The sequence below is a fragment of the Micromesistius poutassou genome (genome assembly GCF_964030765.1).
Source record: "Micromesistius poutassou genome assembly, chromosome: 5".
Taxonomy (NCBI): domain Eukaryota; kingdom Metazoa; phylum Chordata; class Actinopteri; order Gadiformes; family Gadidae; genus Micromesistius; species Micromesistius poutassou.
In genome coordinates this window covers 9,133,101-9,153,588 of record NC_140275.1, presented here as the reverse complement: position 1 = coordinate 9,153,588, position 20,488 = coordinate 9,133,101, and the positions used below count along the sequence as shown (strand labels likewise).

The 20,488-nt window shown below is 43.6% G+C and overlaps 2 protein-coding genes across 2 annotated transcripts in view; both read left to right on the top strand.

Moving 5' to 3' along the window:
• LOC311342791 (brevican core protein-like) overlaps positions 1-20,488 on the top strand; it is a gene marked incomplete at its 5' end in the record, with an annotated part of 62,929 nt that overhangs the window by 37,168 nt on the left and 5,273 nt on the right. The window contains 2 exons of the mRNA XM_084467616.1: positions 19,749-19,862; positions 19,989-20,102. Coding sequence (XP_084323742.1) covers positions 19,749-19,862; positions 19,989-20,102 — 228 coding nt within the window. The remainder of the gene's footprint in view (positions 1-19,748; positions 19,863-19,988; positions 20,103-20,488) is intronic.
• LOC311343894 (uncharacterized protein) lies at positions 5,973-19,658 on the top strand (the record flags this gene model as incomplete). Its single annotated transcript, XM_084468865.1, has 4 exons — positions 5,973-7,452; positions 7,963-12,336; positions 12,577-13,067; positions 13,653-19,658. The coding sequence occupies 4 exons, from the start codon at positions 5,973-5,975 to the stop codon at positions 19,656-19,658; spliced, it is 12,351 nt and encodes a 4,116-aa protein (XP_084324991.1).

The following is a 20,488-nucleotide window of genomic DNA, read 5'->3' as shown; positions in this document are numbered from 1 at the left end:
AATATCCAGCCTCCTCAATTTACAGCACTGACACTCCCACAAGTCAATCAAAGACAGTCTCTGTTACACCAGAAGATAGCTCAGTTTCATCTTCAACCCTTGAAGAGGGCTCAGATGTTCAAACATTTGATGTGTCCACACAAGAGACTGTTACTATCACATCATCCTCTGTGTTGAGTACAAAGGAGCCAGAAAAAGAAGCAGCTGCTGTTAAAACATCTACCACTTCTGCATCTCCCTCCTCTTCAACTGAAAAAGCTACCGTCATCTCAAGTGAGCAACCAGAACAGACAAGTACAGATATATCTCAAGGCAGTGAGACCTTAGCTAGTACATCTTCCTCTCTGTTAAGTACTGAGAAACCGACCATGTTACCCTCTAAAGAACAGGAGAGTGCAGTCACAGTTAAGACAGAAAAGTCATCAGTCTCGTCTATCACAGAGAAGACAGAGATGAGTTCTGGTATAACATCTATAGATGAAGGCGGTTCAGGTGACGGAGCTCCTGACATGTTCTCTCAGACGTCTGCTGTTACAACTGTGTCTTACCTTGCAAGCACAGAGGGACCGTCCACAGTGTCATCGGAAGCTTTAGTGGAATTTTCAACAGAGGAGGGCTCTGGGGAACTTATATCTGACATTTCTACCAAAGAGACTGAAACAGAATCATCAACATCAACGTTCAGCACAAAGAAACCATCAGTGACAACAGAATCCCATGAAACAATTGACAGTTCAAGGACAACAGCATATCCAGCCTCCTCTCTCTACAGCACTGACACACCCACAAGTCAATCAAGGACAGACTCGGTAACACCAGATGTCACAAAGACAAGTTCCATAACAACCTCACCTGAGCCATCCAAAGAGTCTAGTTATGAGATCTTGGATTATGATGTTAGCAAAGAACCTGTCATGCTGGAATCTTCCCCTTCCTTTTCTGGATCAAGCACAGAGCCGGACACAGCAAACATATCTACTACTTCTGAAAGAGAATATCCAGTGGACCTGGCTTCTACTATATTTTCTGATGAATCGTTAATTATATCAACAACCATTTCATCTTTGTTCAGCACAGAGAAACCTTCAGTGACAACAGCATCAGATAAAGCTATTGACACTGTAAGATCAACCTTGTCTGCACCTTCCTCACTCTATAGTACAGAGAAACCAGCAGTCACAACAGAATCTCAAGAAAGTGTTTCTAAAGTTCTAGTCTCTATTGCAGCAGAGGCTAGTTCCATTTTTGCGACAACAGAGGAGGGCTCTGGTGAATTAACATCTGATGGGACTACCAAAGAGACTGTAACAGATTCATCAACATCAACATCTATGTTCAGCACAAAGAAACCATCAGTGACAACAGAATCCCATGAAACAATTGACAGTTCAAGGCCAACAGAATATCCAGCCTCCTCAATTTACAGCACTGACACTCCCACAAGTCAATCAAAGACAGTCTCTGTTACACCAGAAGATAGCTCAGTTTCATCTTCAACCCTTGAAGAGGGCTCAGATGTTCAAACATTTGATGTGTCCACACAAGAGACTGTTACTATCACATCATCCTCTGTGTTGAGTACAAAGGAGCCAGAAAAAGAAGCAGCTGCTGTTAAAACATCTACCACTTCTGCATCTCCCTCCTCTTCAACTGAAAAAGCTACCGTCATCTCAAGTGAGCAACCAGAACAGACAAGTACAGATATATCTCAAGGCAGTGAGACCTTAGCTAGTACATCTTCCTCTCTGTTAAGTACTGAGAAACCGACCATGTTACCCTCTAAAGAACAGGAGAGTGCAGTCACAGTTAAGACAGAAAAGTCATCAGTCTCGTCTATCACAGAGAAGACAGAGATGAGTTCTGGTATAACATCTATAGATGAAGGCGGTTCAGGTGACGGAGCTCCTGACATGTTCTCTCAGACGTCTGCTGTTACAACTGTGTCTTACCTTGCAAGCACAGAGGGACCGTCCACAGTGTCATCGGAAGCTTTAGTGGAATTTTCAACAGAGGAGGGCTCTGGGGAACTTATATCTGACATTTCTACCAAAGAGACTGAAACAGAATCATCAACATCAACGTTCAGCACAAAGAAACCATCAGTGACAACAGAATCCCATGAAACAATTGACAGTTCAAGGACAACAGCATATCCAGCCTCCTCTCTCTACAGCACTGACACACCCACAAGTCAATCAAGGACAGACTCGGTAACACCAGATGTCACAAAGACAAGTTCCATAACAACCTCACCTGAGCCATCCAAAGAGTCTAGTTATGAGATCTTGGATTATGATGTTAGCAAAGAACCTGTCATGCTGGAATCTTCCCCTTCCTTTTCTGGATCAAGCACAGAGCCGGACACAGCAAACATATCTACTACTTCTGAAAGAGAATATCCAGTGGACCTGGCTTCTACTATATTTTCTGATGAATCGTTAATTATATCAACAACCATTTCATCTTTGTTCAGCACAGAGAAACCTTCAGTGACAACAGCATCAGATAAAGCTATTGACACTGTAAGATCAACCTTGTCTGCACCTTCCTCACTCTATAGTACAGAGAAACCAGCAGTCACAACAGAATCTCAAGAAAGTGTTTCTAAAGTTCTAGTCTCTATTGCAGCAGAGGCTAGTTCCATTTTTGCGACAACAGAGGAGGGCTCTGGTGAATTAACATCTGATGGGACTACCAAAGAGACTGTAACAGATTCATCAACATCAACATCTATGTTCAGCACAAAGAAACCATCAGTGACAACAGAATCCCATGAAACAATTGACAGTTCAAGGCCAACAGAATATCCAGCCTCCTCAATTTACAGCACTGACACTCCCACAAGTCAATCAAAGACAGTCTCTGTTACACCAGAAGATAGCTCAGTTTCATCTTCAACCCTTGAAGAGGGCTCAGATGTTCAAACATTTGATGTGTCCACACAAGAGACTGTTACTATCACATCATCCTCTGTGTTGAGTACAAAGGAGCCAGAAAAAGAAGCAGCTGCTGTTAAAACATCTACCACTTCTGCATCTCCCTCCTCTTCAACTGAAAAAGCTACCGTCATCTCAAGTGAGCAACCAGAACAGACAAGTACAGATATATCTCAAGGCAGTGAGACCTTAGCTAGTACATCTTCCTCTCTGTTAAGTACTGAGAAACCGACCATGTTACCCTCTAAAGAACAGGAGAGTGCAGTCACAGTTAAGACAGAAAAGTCATCAGTCTCGTCTATCACAGAGAAGACAGAGATGAGTTCTGGTATAACATCTATAGATGAAGGCGGTTCAGGTGATGGAGCTCCTGACATGTTCTCTCAGACGTCTGCTGTTACAACTGTGTCTTACCTTGCAAGCACAGAGGGACCGTCCACAGTGTCATCGGAAGCTTTAGTGGAATTTTCAACAGAGGAGGGCTCTGGGGAACTTATATCTGACATTTCTACCAAAGAGACTGAAACAGAATCATCAACATCAACGTTCAGCACAAAGAAACCATCAGTGACAACAGAATCCCATGAAACAATTGACAGTTCAAGGACAACAGCATATCCAGCCTCCTCTCTCTACAGCACTGACACACCCACAAGTCAATCAAGGACAGACTCGGTAACACCAGATGTCACAAAGACAAGTTCCATAACAACCTCACCTGAGCCATCCAAAGAGTCTAGTTATGAGATCTTGGATTATGATGTTAGCAAAGAACCTGTCATGCTGGAATCTTCCCCTTCCTTTTCTGGATCAAGCACAGAGCCGGACACAGCAAACATATCTACTACTTCTGAAAGAGAATATCCAGTGGACCTGGCTTCTACTATATTTTCTGATGAATCGTTAATTATATCAACAACCATTTCATCTTTGTTCAGCACAGAGAAACCTTCAGTGACAACAGCATCAGATAAAGCTATTGACACTGTAAGATCAACCTTGTCTGCACCTTCCTCACTCTATAGTACAGAGAAACCAGCAGTCACAACAGAATCTCAAGAAAGTGTTTCTAAAGTTCTAGTCTCTATTGCAGCAGAGGCTAGTTCCATTTTTGCGACAACAGAGGAGGGCTCTGGTGAATTAACATCTGATGGGACTACCAAAGAGACTGTAACAGATTCATCAACATCAACATCTATGTTCAGCACAAAGAAACCATCAGTGACAACAGAATCCCATGAAACAATTGACAGTTCAAGGCCAACAGAATATCCAGCCTCCTCAATTTACAGCACTGACACTCCCACAAGTCAATCAAAGACAGTCTCTGTTACACCAGAAGATAGCTCAGTTTCATCTTCAACCCTTGAAGAGGGCTCAGATGTTCAAACATTTGATGTGTCCACACAAGAGACTGTTACTATCACATCATCCTCTGTGTTGAGTACAAAGGAGCCAGAAAAAGAAGCAGCTGCTGTTAAAACATATACCACTTCTGCATCTCCCTCCTCTTCAACTGAAAAAGCTACCGTCATCTCAAGTGAGCAACCAGAACAGACAAGTACAGATATATCTCAAGGCAGTGAGACCTTAGCTAGTACATCTTCCTCTCTGTTAAGTACTGAGAAACCGACCATGTTACCCTCTAAAGAACAGGAGAGTGCAGTCACAGTTAAGACAGAAAAGTCATCAGTCTCGTCTATCACAGAGAAGACAGAGATGAGTTCTGGTATAACATCTATAGATGAAGGCGGTTCAGGTGATGGAGCTCCTGACATGTTCTCTCAGACGTCTGCTGTTACAACTGTGTCTTACCTTGCAAGCACAGAGGGACCGTCCACAGTGTCATCGGAAGCTTTAGTGGAATTTTCAACAGAGGAGGGCTCTGGTGAACTTATATCTGACATTTCTACCAAAGAGACTGAAACAGAATCATCAACATCAACGTTCAGCACAAAGAAACCATCAGTGACAACAGAATCCCATGAAACAATTGACAGTTCAAGGACAACAGCATATCCAGCCTCCTCTCTCTACAGCACTGACACACCCACAAGTCAATCAAGGACAGACTCGGTAACACCAGATGTCACAAAGACAAGTTCCATAACAACCTCACCTGAGCCATCCAAAGAGTCTAGTTATGAGATCTTGGATTATGATGTTAGCAAAGAACCTGTCATGCTGGAATCTTCCCCTTCCTTTTCTGGATCAAGCACAGAGCCGGACACAGCAAACATATCTACTACTTCTGAAAGAGAATATCCAGTGGACCTGGCTTCTACTATATTTTCTGATGAATCGTTAATTATATCAACAACCATTTCATCTTTGTTCAGCACAGAGAAACCTTCAGTGACAACAGCATCAGATAAAGCTATTGACACTGTAAGATCAACCTTGTCTGCACCTTCCTCACTCTATAGTACAGAGAAACCAGCAGTCACAACAGAATCTCAAGAAAGTGTTTCTAAAGTTCTAGTCTCTATTGCAGCAGAGGCTAGTTCCATTTTTGCGACAACAGAGGAGGGCTCTGGTGAATTAACATCTGATGGGACTACCAAAGAGACTGTAACAGATTCATCAACATCAACATCTATGTTCAGCACAAAGAAACCATCAGTGACAACAGAATCCCATGAAACAATTGACAGTTCAAGGCCAACAGAATATCCAGCCTCCTCAATTTACAGCACTGACACTCCCACAAGTCAATCAAAGACAGTCTCTGTTACACCAGAAGATAGCTCAGTTTCATCTTCAACCCTTGAAGAGGGCTCAGATGTTCAAACATTTGATGTGTCCACACAAGAGACTGTTACTATCACATCATCCTCTGTGTTGAGTACAAAGGAGCCAGAAAAAGAAGCAGCTGCTGTTAAAACATCTACCACTTCTGCATCTCCCTCCTCTTCAACTGAAAAAGCTACCGTCATCTCAAGTGAGCAACCAGAACAGACAAGTACAGATATATCTCAAGGCAGTGAGACCTTAGCTAGTACATCTTCCTCTCTGTTAAGTACTGAGAAACCGACCATGTTACCCTCTAAAGAACAGGAGAGTGCAGTCACAGTTAAGACAGAAAAGTCATCAGTCTCGTCTATCACAGAGAAGACAGAGATGAGTTCTGGCCTAACATCTATAGATGAAGGTGGTTCAGGTGATGAAGCTCCTGACATGTTCTCTCAGACGTCTGCTGTTACAACTGTATCTTCCCTGGCAAGCTCAGAGGGGCCCTCCACAGTGTCATCGGAAACTGTATTGGAATTTTCAACAGAGGAGGGCTCTGGTGAACTTATATCTGACATTTCTACCAAAGAGACTGAAACAGAATCATCAACACCAACGTTCAGCACAAAGAAACCATCAGTGACAATAGAATCCCAAGAAACAATTGACAGTTCAAGGCCAACAGCATATCCAGCTTCCTCGCTGTACATCTCTGACACGCCCACGAGCCACTCAGAGACAGACTATGTTACACCAGAAGATAGTCTAGTTTCATCTTCAACCCTTGAGGAGGGCTCGGATGTTCAAACATTTGATGTGTCCACACCAGAGACTGTTACTATCACATCATCCTCTGTGTCGAGTACAAAGGAGCCAGAAAAAGCAGATGCTGTTACAATATCTACCGCTTCTGCATCTTCCTTCTTTTCCACGGATAAAGCCAAAGTCATCTCAACTGTTCAACCGGAACAGACAAGTGCAGAGAAATCGCAAGGCAGTGAGACCTCAGCTGGAACATCATCCTCTTTGTTAAGTACTGAGAAACTGACCATGTTACCCTCTGAAGAACAGGAGAGTGCAGTCACAGTTCAGACAGAAAAGTCATCAGTCTCGCTTATCACAGAGAAGACAGAGATGAGTTCTGGTCTAACATCTATAGATGAAGGTGGTTCAGGTGATGAAGCTCCAGACATGTTCTCTCAGACATCTGCTGTTACAACTGCATCTTCCCTGGCCAGCACAGAGGGACCGTCCACAGTGTCATCTCAAACTGCCGTGGATATTTTAGATCAGACAGTGATGCCATCAACCGATGTTGTCTCAGATGTCACAGAGACAAGTTCTATAACAAGCCCTCAAAGTATAGCATTAACAGAGCCATCCAAAGAACCTGCCATGCTGGAATCTACCCCTTTCTCTTCTGGATCAAGCATAGAGCCGGACACAGCAGCAGTATCTACATCTACAGAAGCTTCAGGCGACCTAACTTCTAATATTTTCACAAAGTTATCCTTAATTGTATCAACCACCATTTCATCTTTATTCAGTACAGAGAAACCTGCAGTGACAACAGCATCAGATAAAGCTATTGACGCTGTAAGATCAACCTTGTCTGCACCTTCCTCACTCTATAGTACTGAGAAACCAGCAGTCGCAACAGAATCTCAAGAAAGTGTTTCTAAAGTTCTAGTCTCTATTGCAGCAGAGGCTAGTTCCATTTTTGCTACAACAGAGGAGGGCTCTGGTGAATTAACATCTGATGGGACTACCAAAGAGACTATAACAGATTCATCAACATCGACATCTATGTTCAGCACAAAGCCAGAAAAAGAAGCAGCTGCTGTTACAACATCTACCACTTCTGCATCTCCCTCCTCTTCAACTGAAATAGCTACTGTCATCTCAAGTGAGCAACCAGAAAAAACAAGTACAGATATATCTCAAGGCAGTGAGACCTTAGCTAGTACATCTTCCTATCTGTTAAGTACTGAGAAACCGACCATGTTACCCTCTGAAGAACAGGAGAGTGCAGTCACAGTTAAGACAGAAAAGTCATCAGTCTCGTCTATCACAGAGAAGACAGAGATGAGTTCTGGTCTAACATCTATAGATGAAGGCGGTTCAGGTTATGGAGCTTCTGACATGTTCTCTCAGATGTCTGCTGTTACAACTGTGTCTTACCTTGCAAGCACAGAGGGACTGTCCACAGTGTCATCGGAAGCTTTAGTGGAATTTTCAACAGAGGAGGGCTCTGGTGAACTTATATCTGACGTTTCTACCAAAGAGACTGAAACAGAATCATCAACATCAATGTTCAGCACAAAGAAACCATCAGTCACAACAGAATCCCATGAAACAATTGACAGTTCAAGGACAACAGCATATCCAGCCTCCTCGCTCTACAGCACTGAGACACCCACAAGTCAATCAAAGACAGACTCTGTAACACCAGATGATAGTTCAGTTTCCTTGTCAACCCTTGAAGAGGGCTCAGATGTTCAAACATCTGACGTGTCGACACAAGAGACTGTTACTACCACATCATCCTCTGTGTCAAGTACAATGGAGCCAGAACGAGCAGATGCTATTACAATATCTACTGCTTCTGCATCTTCCACCTTTTTCATGGATAATGCCACAGCCATCTCAACTGTGCAACCAGAACAGACAATTGCAGAGAAATCCAATGGAAATGAGACCTCAGCTGGCACATTGTCCTCTTTGTTAACTACTGAGAAACCGACCATATTACCCTCTGAAGAACAGGAGAGTATGTTCACTGTTCCGACAGAAAAGTCTTTAGTCTCGCCGGTCACAGAGAAGACAGAGATGAGTTCTGGTCTTACATCTATAGATGAAGGTGGTTCAGGTGATGGAGCTCCTGTCATGTTCCCTCAGATGTCTGCTGTCACAACTGTGTCTTCCCTGGCCAGCACAGAGGGACCGTCATCAGTGTCATCGGAAACTGCAGTGGATATTTCAGATCAGACAGTGATGCCATCAACATACGTTCTCTCAGGTGTCACAAAGACAAGTTCCATAACCAGCTCTCAAGGTTTATCGTCAACCAAGCCATCCACAAAGTTTAGTGATGAGATCTTGGATTATGGTATTAGCAAAGAACCTGTCATGCTGGAATCTTCCCCTTCCTTTTCTGGATCAAGCACAGAGCCGGACACAGCAGCAGTATCTACTACTCATGAAACAGAATTTCCAGTGGACCTGACTTCTACGATATTTACTGATGAATCGTTAATTATATCAACAACCATTTCCTCTTCGTTCAGCACAGAGAAACCTGCAGTGACAACAGCATCAGATAAAGCTGTTGAGGGTTTAAAATCAACCATGTCTGCACGTTCCTCACTCTATAGTACTGAGAAACCAGGATTCACAACAGAATCTCAACAAAGTGTCTCTAAAGATCAAACAACTATTGTGGCAGTCGGTAGTTCCATTCTTGCAACAACAGAGGAAGGCTCTGCTGAATTTATATCTGATGGTTCTACTAAAGAGACTGTAACAGATTCATCAACATCTATATTCAGCACAAAGAAACCATTAGTGACAGCAGAATCCGATGAAACAATCTACAGTTTAAAGACAACAGCATATCCAACGTCCTCTCTGTACAGCACTGAGACACCCACAAGTCAATCAAAGACAGAATCTGTAACAACGGAAGATAGTTCAGTTTCCTCTTCAGCCCTTGAAGAGGGCTCAAATGTCCAAACATCTGATGTGTCCACACAAGAGACTGTTACTACCACATCATCCTCTGTGTCAAGTACAATGGAGCCAGAACGAGCAGATGCTATTACAATATCTACTGCTTCTGCATCTTCCACCTTTTTCATGGATAATGCCACAGCCATCTCAACTGTGCAACCAGAACAGACAATTGCAGAGAAATCCAATGGAAATGAGACCTCAGCTGGCACATTGTCCTCTTTGTTAACTACTGAGAAACCGACCATATTACCCTCTGAAGAACAGGAGAGTATGTTCACTGTTCCGACAGAAAAGTCTTTAGTCTCGCCGGTCACAGAGAAGACAGAGATGAGTTCTGGTCTTACATCTATAGATGAAGGTGGTTCAGGTGATGGAGCTCCTGTCATGTTCCCTCAGATGTCTGCTGTCACAACTGTGTCTTCCCTGGCCAGCACAGAGGGACCGTCATCAGTGTCATCGGAAACTGCAGTGGATATTTCAGATCAGACAGTGATGCCATCAACATACGTTCTCTCAGGTGTCACAAAGACAAGTTCCATAACCAGCTCTCAAGGTTTATCGTCAACCAAGCCATCCACAAAGTTTAGTGATGAGATCTTGGATTATGGTATTAGCAAAGAACCTGTCATGCTGGAATCTTCCCCTTCCTTTTCTGGATCAAGCACAGAGCCGGACACAGCAGCAGTATCTACTACTCATGAAACAGAATTTCCAGTGGACCTGACTTCTACGATATTTACTGATGAATCGTTAATTATATCAACAACCATTTCCTCTTCGTTCAGCACAGAGAAACCTGCAGTGACAACAGCATCAGATAAAGCTGTTGAGGGTTTAAAATCAACCATGTCTGCACGTTCCTCACTCTATAGTACTGAGAAACCAGGATTCACAACAGAATCTCAACAAAGTGTCTCTAAAGATCAAACAACTATTGTGGCAGTCGGTAGTTCCATTCTTGCAACAACAGAGGAAGGCTCTGCTGAATTTATATCTGATGGTTCTACTAAAGAGACTGTAACAGATTCATCAACATCTATATTCAGCACAAAGAAACCATTAGTGACAGCAGAATCCGATGAAACAATCTACAGTTTAAAGACAACAGCATATCCAACGTCCTCTCTGTACAGCACTGAGACACCCACAAGTCAATCAAAGACAGAATCTGTAACAACGGAAGATAGTTCAGTTTCCTCTTCAGCCCTTGAAGAGGGCTCAAATGTCCAAACATCTGATGTGTCCACACAAGAGACTGTTACAATCACATCATCCTCTTTGTTGAGTACAATGGAGCCAGAAAAAGCAGATTTCATTACAATATCTACCGCATCTGCATCTCCCTCCTTTTCCACTGAAAAAGCCACAGGTATCTCAACTGTACAACCAGAACAGACACGTTCAAAGGAATCCCATGGAAGTGAGACCTCAGCTGGCACATCATCCTCTTTTTTAAGTACTGAGAAACCAACCATGTCACCCTCTGAAGAACAGGATAGTGTGTTCACTGTTCTGACAGAAAAGTCTTTGGTCTCGCCTGTCACAGAGAAGACAGAGGTTAGTTCCCTTTTTGCAACAACAGAGGAGGGCTCTGGTGAACTTATATCTGATGTTTCTACCAAAGAGACTGAAACGGAATCATCGATATCAATGTTCAGCACAAAGAAACCATCAGTGACAACAGCACCCCATGAAACAACTGACAGTTCAAGGACAACAGCATATCCAGCTTCGTCTCTGTACAGCACTGATACACCCACTAGTCAATCAAAGGCAGGCTCTGTTGCACCAGAAGATGGTTCAGTTTCATCTTCAACCGTTGGAGAGAGCTCAGGGTTCCAAACATCTAATCTGTCCACACAAGTGACTGTTACTATCAAATCATCATCTGTGCTAAGTACAAAGGGACCAGAAGAAGAAGCCGCTGCTGTTACAATATCAACCACTTCTGCATCTCCTTCCTTTTCCACTGGAAAAGCTTCTGCCTTCTCAAGTGAGGAACCAGAACAGACAAGTACAGATATGTCTCAAGGCAGTGAAACCTTAGCTAGCACATCTTCCTCTTTATTAAGTACTGAGAAACCAACCACATTACCCTCTGAAGAACAGGAGAGTGCAGTCACAGTTAAGACAGAAAAGTCATCAGTCTCGCTTATCACAGAGAAGATAGAGATGAGTTCTGGTCTAACATCTATAGATGAAGGTGGTTCAGGTGATGAAGCTCCTGACATGTTCTCTCAGACATCTGCTGTTACAACTCTATCTTCCCTGGCAAGCACAGAGGGGCCATCCACAGTGTCACCGGAAACTGTAGTGGATATTTCAGATCAGACAGTGATGCCATCAACATACGTCATCTCAGATGTCACAAAGACAAGTTCCATTACCAACTCTCAAGGTTTATCATCAACCAAGCCATCCACAGAGTTTAGTGATGAGATCTTGGATTATAGTGTTAGCAAAGAACCTGGCATGCTGGAATCTTCCCCTTCCTTTTCTGGATCAAGCACAGAGTCGGACACAGCAGCAGTATCTACTACTTCTGAAACAGAATTTCCAGTGGACCTGACTTCTACGATATTGACTGATGAAACGTTAATTATATCAAGTACCTTTTCCTCTTCGTTCAGTACAGAGAAACCAGCAGTGACAACAGCATCAGATAAAGCTATTGACGCTTTAAAATCAACCTTGTCTGCACCTTCCTCACTCTATAGTACAGAGAAACCAGTAGTCACAACAGAATCGCAAGAAAGAGTCTCTAAAGATCAAACAACTGTTGTGGCAGAGGCAAGTTCAATTCTTGCAACAACAGAGGAAGGCTCCGGTGAATTTATATCTGATGGGTCTAAAGAGACTGTAACAGATTCATCAACATCTATATTCAGCACAAAGAAACCATCAGTGACAGCAGAATCCCATGAAACAACTGACAATTGTCTAACATCTATAGATGAAGGTGGTTCAGGTGATGAAGCTCCTGACATGTTCTCTCAGATGTCTGCTGTTACAACTGTATCTTCCCTGGCAAGCGCAGAGGGGCCATCCACAGTGTCATCAGAAACTGTATTGGAATTTTCAACAGAGGAGGGCTCCGGTGAACTTATATCTGATGTTCCAACCAAAGAGACTGAAACAGAATCATCAACATCAACGTTCAATACAAAGAAACCATCAGTGACAACAGAATACCATGAAACAACTGACAGTTCAAATAAAACATCATATCCGGCCTCCTCTTTGTACAGCACTAAGACACCCACAAGTCAATCAAAGACAACCTTGGTTACACCAGATGAAAGTTCAGTTTCCTCGTCAGCCCTTGAAGAGGGCTCAGATGTTCAAAGATCTGATGTGTCCACACAAGAGACTGTTACAATCACATCATCCTCTGTGTCGAGTACAATGGAGACAGAAAAAGCAGATTCTGTTACAATTGCTACCGCTTCTGCATCTTCCACCTTTTCCACTGATAAAGCCACAGCCATCTCAACTGTACAACCAGAAGAGTCAAGTACAGACATATCTCATGGCAGTAAGACCTCAGCTGGCACATCATCCTCTTTGTTAAGTACTGAGAAACTGACCATGTCACCCTCTGAAGAACAGGAGAGTGTATTCACAGTTAAGACAGAAAAGTCATCAGTCTCGCCTGTCACAGAGAAGACAGTGGTCAGTTCCATTTTTACGACAACAGAGGAGAGCTCTGGTGAGCTTATATCTGATGTTTCTACCAAAGAGACTGAAACAGAATCATCAACGTCAACGTTCAGCACAAAGAAACCATCAGTGACAACAGAATCCCATGAAACAATTGACAGTTCAAGGACAACAGCATATCCAGCCTCCTCTCTGTACAGCACTGAGACACCCACAAGTCAATCAAAGACAGACTCTGCTACACCAGAAGATAGTTCAGTTTCCTCGTCAGCCCTTGAAGAGGGCTCAGATGTTCAAACATTTGATGCGTCCACACAAAAGACTGTTACTATCACATCATCCTCTGTGTTGAGTACAAAGGAGCCAGAAAAAGAAGCAGCTGCTGATACAATATCTACCACTTCTGCTTCTCCCTCCTATTCCACTGAAAAAGCTACCGTCATCTCAAGTGAGCAACCAGAACAGACAAGTACAGATATATCTCAAGGCAGTGAGACCTCAGCTGGCACATCCTCCTCTTTGTTGAGTACTGAGAAACCAACCATGTTACCCTCTGAAGAACAGGAGAGTGCAGTCACAGTTCAGACATCCCAGACATCAGTCTCCATTGTCACAGAGAAGACAGAGATGAGTTCTGGTCTACCATCTATAGATGATGGTGGTTCAGGTGATGAAGCTCCTGACATTTTCTCTCAGACGTCTGCTGTTACAACTGTATCTCCCCTGGCAAGCACAGAGGGACCGTCCACAGTGTCATCTGAAAATGTAGTGGATATTTCAGATCAGACAGTGATGCCATCAACATATGTTGTCTCAGATGTCACAAAGACAACTTCCATAATCAGCTTGGCATCAAGTTTGGCATCAACCGAGCCATCCAAAGAACCCTCTATCCTGGAATATTCCCCTTCCCTTTCTGTATCAAGCACAGAGCTGGACACAGCAGCAGTATCTACTTCTACTAGAGCAGAAGCTTCAGGGGACGTGGCTTCGACTATGTTTACTGATGAATCGTTAATTATATCAACCACCGCTTCTTCTTTGTTTAGCACAGAGAAACCTGCAGTGACAACAGCATCAGATAAAGCTATTGATGATTTAAGATCAACCTTGTCTGCACCTTCCTCGCTCTATAGTACAGAGAAACCAGCATTTACAACAGAAACCAAAGAAAGTGTTTCTAAAGATCAAACATCTATAGCGGCAGAGGCTAGATCAATTCTCGCAACAATAGAGGAAGGCTCTGGTGAACTTGTATCTGATGGGTCTACCAAAGACATTGTAACAGATTCTGCAAAATCAACATCTATGTTCAGCACAAAGAATCCATCAGTCACAAAAGAATCCCATGAAACAAGTGATAGTTCAAGAACAACACCACATCCAGCCTCCTCTCTGTACAGCACTGAGACACCAACAAGTCAATCAAAGACGGGCTCTGTTGCACCAGAAGATAGTTCAGTTTCATCCTCAACGCTTGAAGAGAGCTCACGGGTTGAAACATCGAATGTGTCCACACAAGAGACTGTTACTATCACATCAACTTCTGTGTCGAGTACAAAGGAGCCAGGAAAACAAGCAGCTACTGTTACAATATCTAGCACTTCTGCATCTCCCTCCTTTTCCACTGAAAAAGCTACCGCCATCTCAAGTGAGCAAACAGATCAGAGAAGTACAGATATATCATCGGTCGATGACACATCTAGCACTATAGCAACTTTGTTGCCAACATATATGTCCACTGCAACCAGTGTCTCTGCATCTACAATACAGTCAACAGAAGAAAGTCCAATAGAAACACCTTCAGAAGCTACAAAGGAAGAAACCTCAATGGAAAACACAGTTTCTACATTGTCTCCATCAACAACTCTGCAATCCCGTGGTTATCCCACAAGAGGAACTTCAACATTCATTGACATGGAGAGTTCTGGTGACTCATATGTGGATGAAGATCTGGGGAGCACTGATGGATCAGGTTATGAACTACCGGAATTCACTTCTGCCCCAGATAAGAGTGAGATGGATGAGCAGAGCACTTCAGCAGTACCAAGTTTTGCAACTTCAACCTATTTGAGCAAACAGCCAACCATGGATTCAGAATCATCAACCCAATCTCAACACATTACAAGCACAGAGACTTTAACTGTCACTATCTCTTTGTCACCGGATGGAAGCACAGCTGACCACACACAGGATTTTTTCATTCAGCCCTCCAATGTAACAGATTCAACTGTCTACACAACCGAGTCTACCACAGGAGTCTTGGTTACAAATGAGCATATCGATGCAACCTTCCCAGAAACAATTACAAGTACTGATGAGACAGTTTCTATAACAACGGCAAAAACCGACACAGAATCAGATGGTTCAGGGGACCGATTAACAGATGTCTCATCAATGTTCAGCACAGGTATACCAAAAGAAATAATGTCGTCACATGAAACAACAACAGGGTCCATTTTAAAATCGGATGTAACAGCAGCTTCTTCCCTCTCCAGCACTAAAGAACCAACCACAGCCCCTTCAAATATGACATTATCCCATCCTGTCTCATTAGGGCCTTTGTTGACCGATACATCGAAATCCACCCTAACCATTACTTTGATGGAAGAAGAAAGTTCCAGTTTCCATACGCCTGGGGTATTCACTTCGATTCCATCAGAAGCCACAGGGGAAACAGAGTATTTTGTTTCAGTTACACCAGTCTCTGATGAGATAGCTACCTCAAAAGAAAGGGAGATTATCCTAGCCACACAAAGCACCATGAGTTCTGAAACAACACAGACGCCAAGTCATAGCCGCATGGACGAAAGTAATACTTTAGCTGAGCAAACAAGAGACTATTCCCATCCAACTATGATGCCCAATGCAACTTTGAAGTTAGTCAGTGATCACACTTCAAGTGACACCACCAAGTCAAGCTCCAGTAGTGAATCCCCATCCATTTCAACCACTTTCCCCTCTATCGTTTACCATTCTGTGACAGACCAACAGATTATGATTATTAGTCCCACAAGCAGCCAAACCAAAGCTGAACTAAGTGAACAGACCCCTACAATGGTTCTGCATGGGACCAAACCATCAGCCAGCACCACTCGCATATTCACAGAGGAAGCCACAGATGAGGATACAATTATCTCAACAGTGACAGATGGCATGAAACATGGAAGCCCAGACCCTGGGCTTATTAACAAAGATGGTACTATCATCGATGCAGACACTTTTTCTGTGGTTCCCACCATTCAGACTGAGGAAGAAGGACGTGTCCCAGAAGTTACGATGACACCCATGCTGGATGGGACAGAAGAGATAAAAGGTTCTGGAAGTGGTGAGGTAATTTCCGAATCCACTCCAGCCACCCTTGATTCAACATCAGAATCGTCTGAAAATTCCTCTCATCGTTCAGAGTCAACAAGCAGCTCTGCAGACATCAAAATTGTCCCAACAGATGAAGAAGAAGGCAGCTCTAGTAGTTCTAGTGAGTCATCCAGCGCTGAGACGGTGACATTTGTGCCACAGAGCACGGGGGAATCCAAATTATTTACTGTGCCATATAGCACTTTCCCCGCTGCAAGTGCCGACCCAACCACTCAACGGATGGATGCATATTCTACAACTGACAGCATTAACGATAAGGACAGTGGGTCTACCACAGAAATCACATCCACTTTGCCTTCTTCTCAAGCCGTAAACGAATCAGCTGAAATTGTGACAACAGCAATGCTTAAAGGAGAAGTAACAGCAAATGTAAAGGCTACCGCTTCTTCACTGTTCAGTACTGAGACCCCAACTGTTTCTGTATCAGATATTACTGGTGAGCCTTCTGCCACAGTGAAAGCAGAACAAGGAACCCTTTCCTCAATATCAGATATCACAACAGAGGAAAGCTCTGGTCAGCCAAGCACAGCTATGTTTACAGAGGACCCTTCTTTGTACAGCACAATCAAACCCTTAAAAGATAGCAACACAGAAGAGACAGTCCCTACTGCCTCCCTTCATGCCACTGAGGAACCCATCATTTCCTCTGGCACAGATGTGACCAGCAAAGAAGACTCAGCTGAACAAACCCCTCCTAGTACAATGGCCAATGCAACAGCAATGGTGGAAAAAGAGCCAATCCCCACTATTTCAGCTCAAGAGGACACAGAAAAGCAAAGTGTGGGGCATGTGTCTCATTATAGCACCCAAAAAGCAGTTATCACATCAAGTCCAAGACTTACTGAGAGGAGTAGCTCAGTTGATGAGTCCTCAAATACCTTAGCCACAAAATCATTTTCAGAGACTTCCACAGTGTACACATATTCAGTAAATGTTGATGAACTGTCTTCCACAAACATTACAACTTCACCCCAAGTTACTAAACAGCCATCAGCGGCAAATATCATTGATGTTGAGGGCTCCAGTGACAAGACAATGGATACAACCACTGCCATAAACAACATCTCCACATTACCACCGAAAACTAGAATAGATGGAAATACTTCATCCACCTCTATGTCCTCACTGAACACCACAGAGAAAACACTGACTGAAGCAGAGAGAGATGAAGCTACTAAGGAATCAACTGAAGAATCAGTTTCTTCAATGGAACTTCATAAAGATTCGTCTCAACAATGGGTCTCAGTACCTTCCTCTGCCATCGCAACGTCATCAACACCTGTGGACAAAGTTCACTTTGTCACCACTTTTGTGCCGGTACCAGAAGTAACGTCCTCGGCACAAACTTACCAGCAGGCCAGGTCGGAGATTACGTTTATACATCATTCCTCAGTGGCTGTCAGCTCAGTGGAAACAGTAGCGTCTACAACAATCGCCATGGTCTCCAGTGAGAGGACCACCTCCCCTGCTACTGAAAAGGCTGCCACTGCATCAACAACTGATAACTCTTTGTTAGATGATTCATCCAGCCAGTCAACTGCTAACCTAGAAGTTTCAACTTCCGCAGGAAGCATCCCTGAAAAACAGGATGGTGTTGAAAATACATCTGGTGAAACTGCAGCATCAACCAAAGACCCGATAACCCCTTTCTTTAGTGTCGATGAAGTTGTTGATTACAACAGCACATGGCCCGCTGTGCTTGAAGCCATAACTGAAAGCGGCAAGACACATTCTGAGGAGTCCACTCTGAGTTTCAAGGAAGTTACATTGATTCCGGTTACATCACAGGATAACTTATCAACACTTGGCCACACAGAGAACCCAACAGCAGCCCCCATTTCAGTAGTTTCTGAATCAGAAGCCTCAGGTGATGGGACACCTGTTATCTTCATCAGAGAGATGTCCACACTATCACCTCCGATGTTGATGGAAGAACATGAAATGGTGACAAGCACAGGGCAAACTCCTCATGTGCCACACATTGAGGAAACTTCTACAAGCTCAGAAGAGGAAAGTTTTACATCTCAGACGAAAACAGTAGTCACCCCAATCCCAACCTTGGCCGTGGCTCCCAATCGGACCAAAGAAGATATTGAACCATTGGCCAGCATACATTTGACAGTTGCTACATCACAGCCTGATGTCAAAATTCAGTTTGTCACAACAATTTCTCCTTTACAACATCTGACAACCCCTGCAGAATCATTTGAACAGGCCAGATCTGAGGACAGCTTAACCCATGTGCCTTACACCGATCATTCCTCTGAGGATGCATTACTAAGCACAACCAGCCCCTTATTGCCAATTCAGAAGACAACCCAGAGCTCAGATTCAACTGCTACCCCTGTAGATGTGTCAACTTCAAAGGACATTTGGACAATTGAACCTCTAGAAGAAGCCAGTTCAAATACCACAGATCCGGATTATGGCACCCCAGTAGATTATGAAGCACCAGACCGCTCCAAGGTTGAATCGGTTCCGATTTACCCAGGAGCACCTCCAAGCGGATCACGCGTGTCCATCAGCACTCCCTCAGCTCTGCCACAAACTACTCAGAGCCAGTCTTTTATCTCAGCAGGCAGTGAAAGTGGCTATGAGGGAAGCACTTCTCAATCGTCCATAATAGCAGGGAGTACCCCTGTTGTGCCTGCGCTGGCATCCACACTGACCTCTGAACATGTGTCAGAAAGCAGTAGCAGCACAGCAGAGGGCCTGACAACAAGCACTGCGGTGGATCTGGAGAGTGACAAGGTTGAAGTCAAAACTGAGCTATCGGCTGCCATCACTAGCCCGCCCTCTATGATAATAACCAAAGTGCCTGCTGTGGAGGCCAGTAAAGAATCTACTGGAGAAAAGTCCTCAGCCGCCCCCGGTGACATCCAGACTGTATTCAAGGCAGATGTTACTACGAGTTTACCGATGATTGGAGAGCCAGCTATGAGAGAGGAGACCACCAATGTTGACAGAGACACAGTGTCTGCCACTACGACCACAATCGTGCCTCTGGCTAAGACACAAAGCCAGGAAGAAATAGTTACATCATTGCATACCACACCTTTGCCATTCTCCAAAGAAAATGACACAGGGGACCGGGATGGGACACCTCGCTTCAATGATGGATTACTTAGGATCAGTGGAGAAGAACCCAGCAACTCTGCTGAAACTGGACTGAACATAGACCACAGCATCATCGGTGAGACTGTTGAAATTCCAGGTATGTAAAAATAATTTACTGATTTTGTTATTCCAAGGGATCTGAGTTTATGTCTTTATGTATTTTTTATTTAGATGGTTTGTTTTATATCCACGCAGGTATTCACTCATGTGTGGAAAACATTTGTTTGAATGGCGGTTCCTGCTTCAAGACTGGTGGTACCATTTCATGCAGCTGTCCTCCTGGTTACAGTGGAGTCCACTGTGAAATAGGTACATCAAATATTCTCTCTGTGTCCCCTTTCTCATCACAACAGGCGCTTAAAGGCATTTCTTTTTTCAGATCATGAGATACCACCAAATACGCCTACTAATTTCAGTGTTTTCTGTTATTTCCAGATATTGATGAATGCCAGTCCAACCCTTGCCGTAACGGAGGTACATGTGTTGATGGGGTTGGCTTGCATACATGTGTGTGCCTTCCCAGCTATTCTGGCCGTAACTGCGAAGAGGGTGAGTTTAGTTTGAGTACTGTATGACACAATATTTATATATTTTCCTCAGTTAGCATTGTGTTGTTAATGCATTCAAATTGTATACAATGACCACATGTATGAAATTACATTTTAATATAGACAACTTTGTGAGAGGTATGGATTTTATTCAACCCCTTCATCAATCTCAATCTCAATCTCAAAAAAACGAAATCCCCTAAATCCCTTGGGGAATAAACATAGTCAATGTTAGACATAACTCTTACATATACAAGTTATGATTTAGTCTGGTTGTGAAGCTTCTCAGACTCCCACAACAGCAGAACATTGTCTTCTAATGTAAACCCTCGCCAATGAGACACAAATGAGTCACAAACTGCGCCTCCATCTCATCATGGCAGCTGC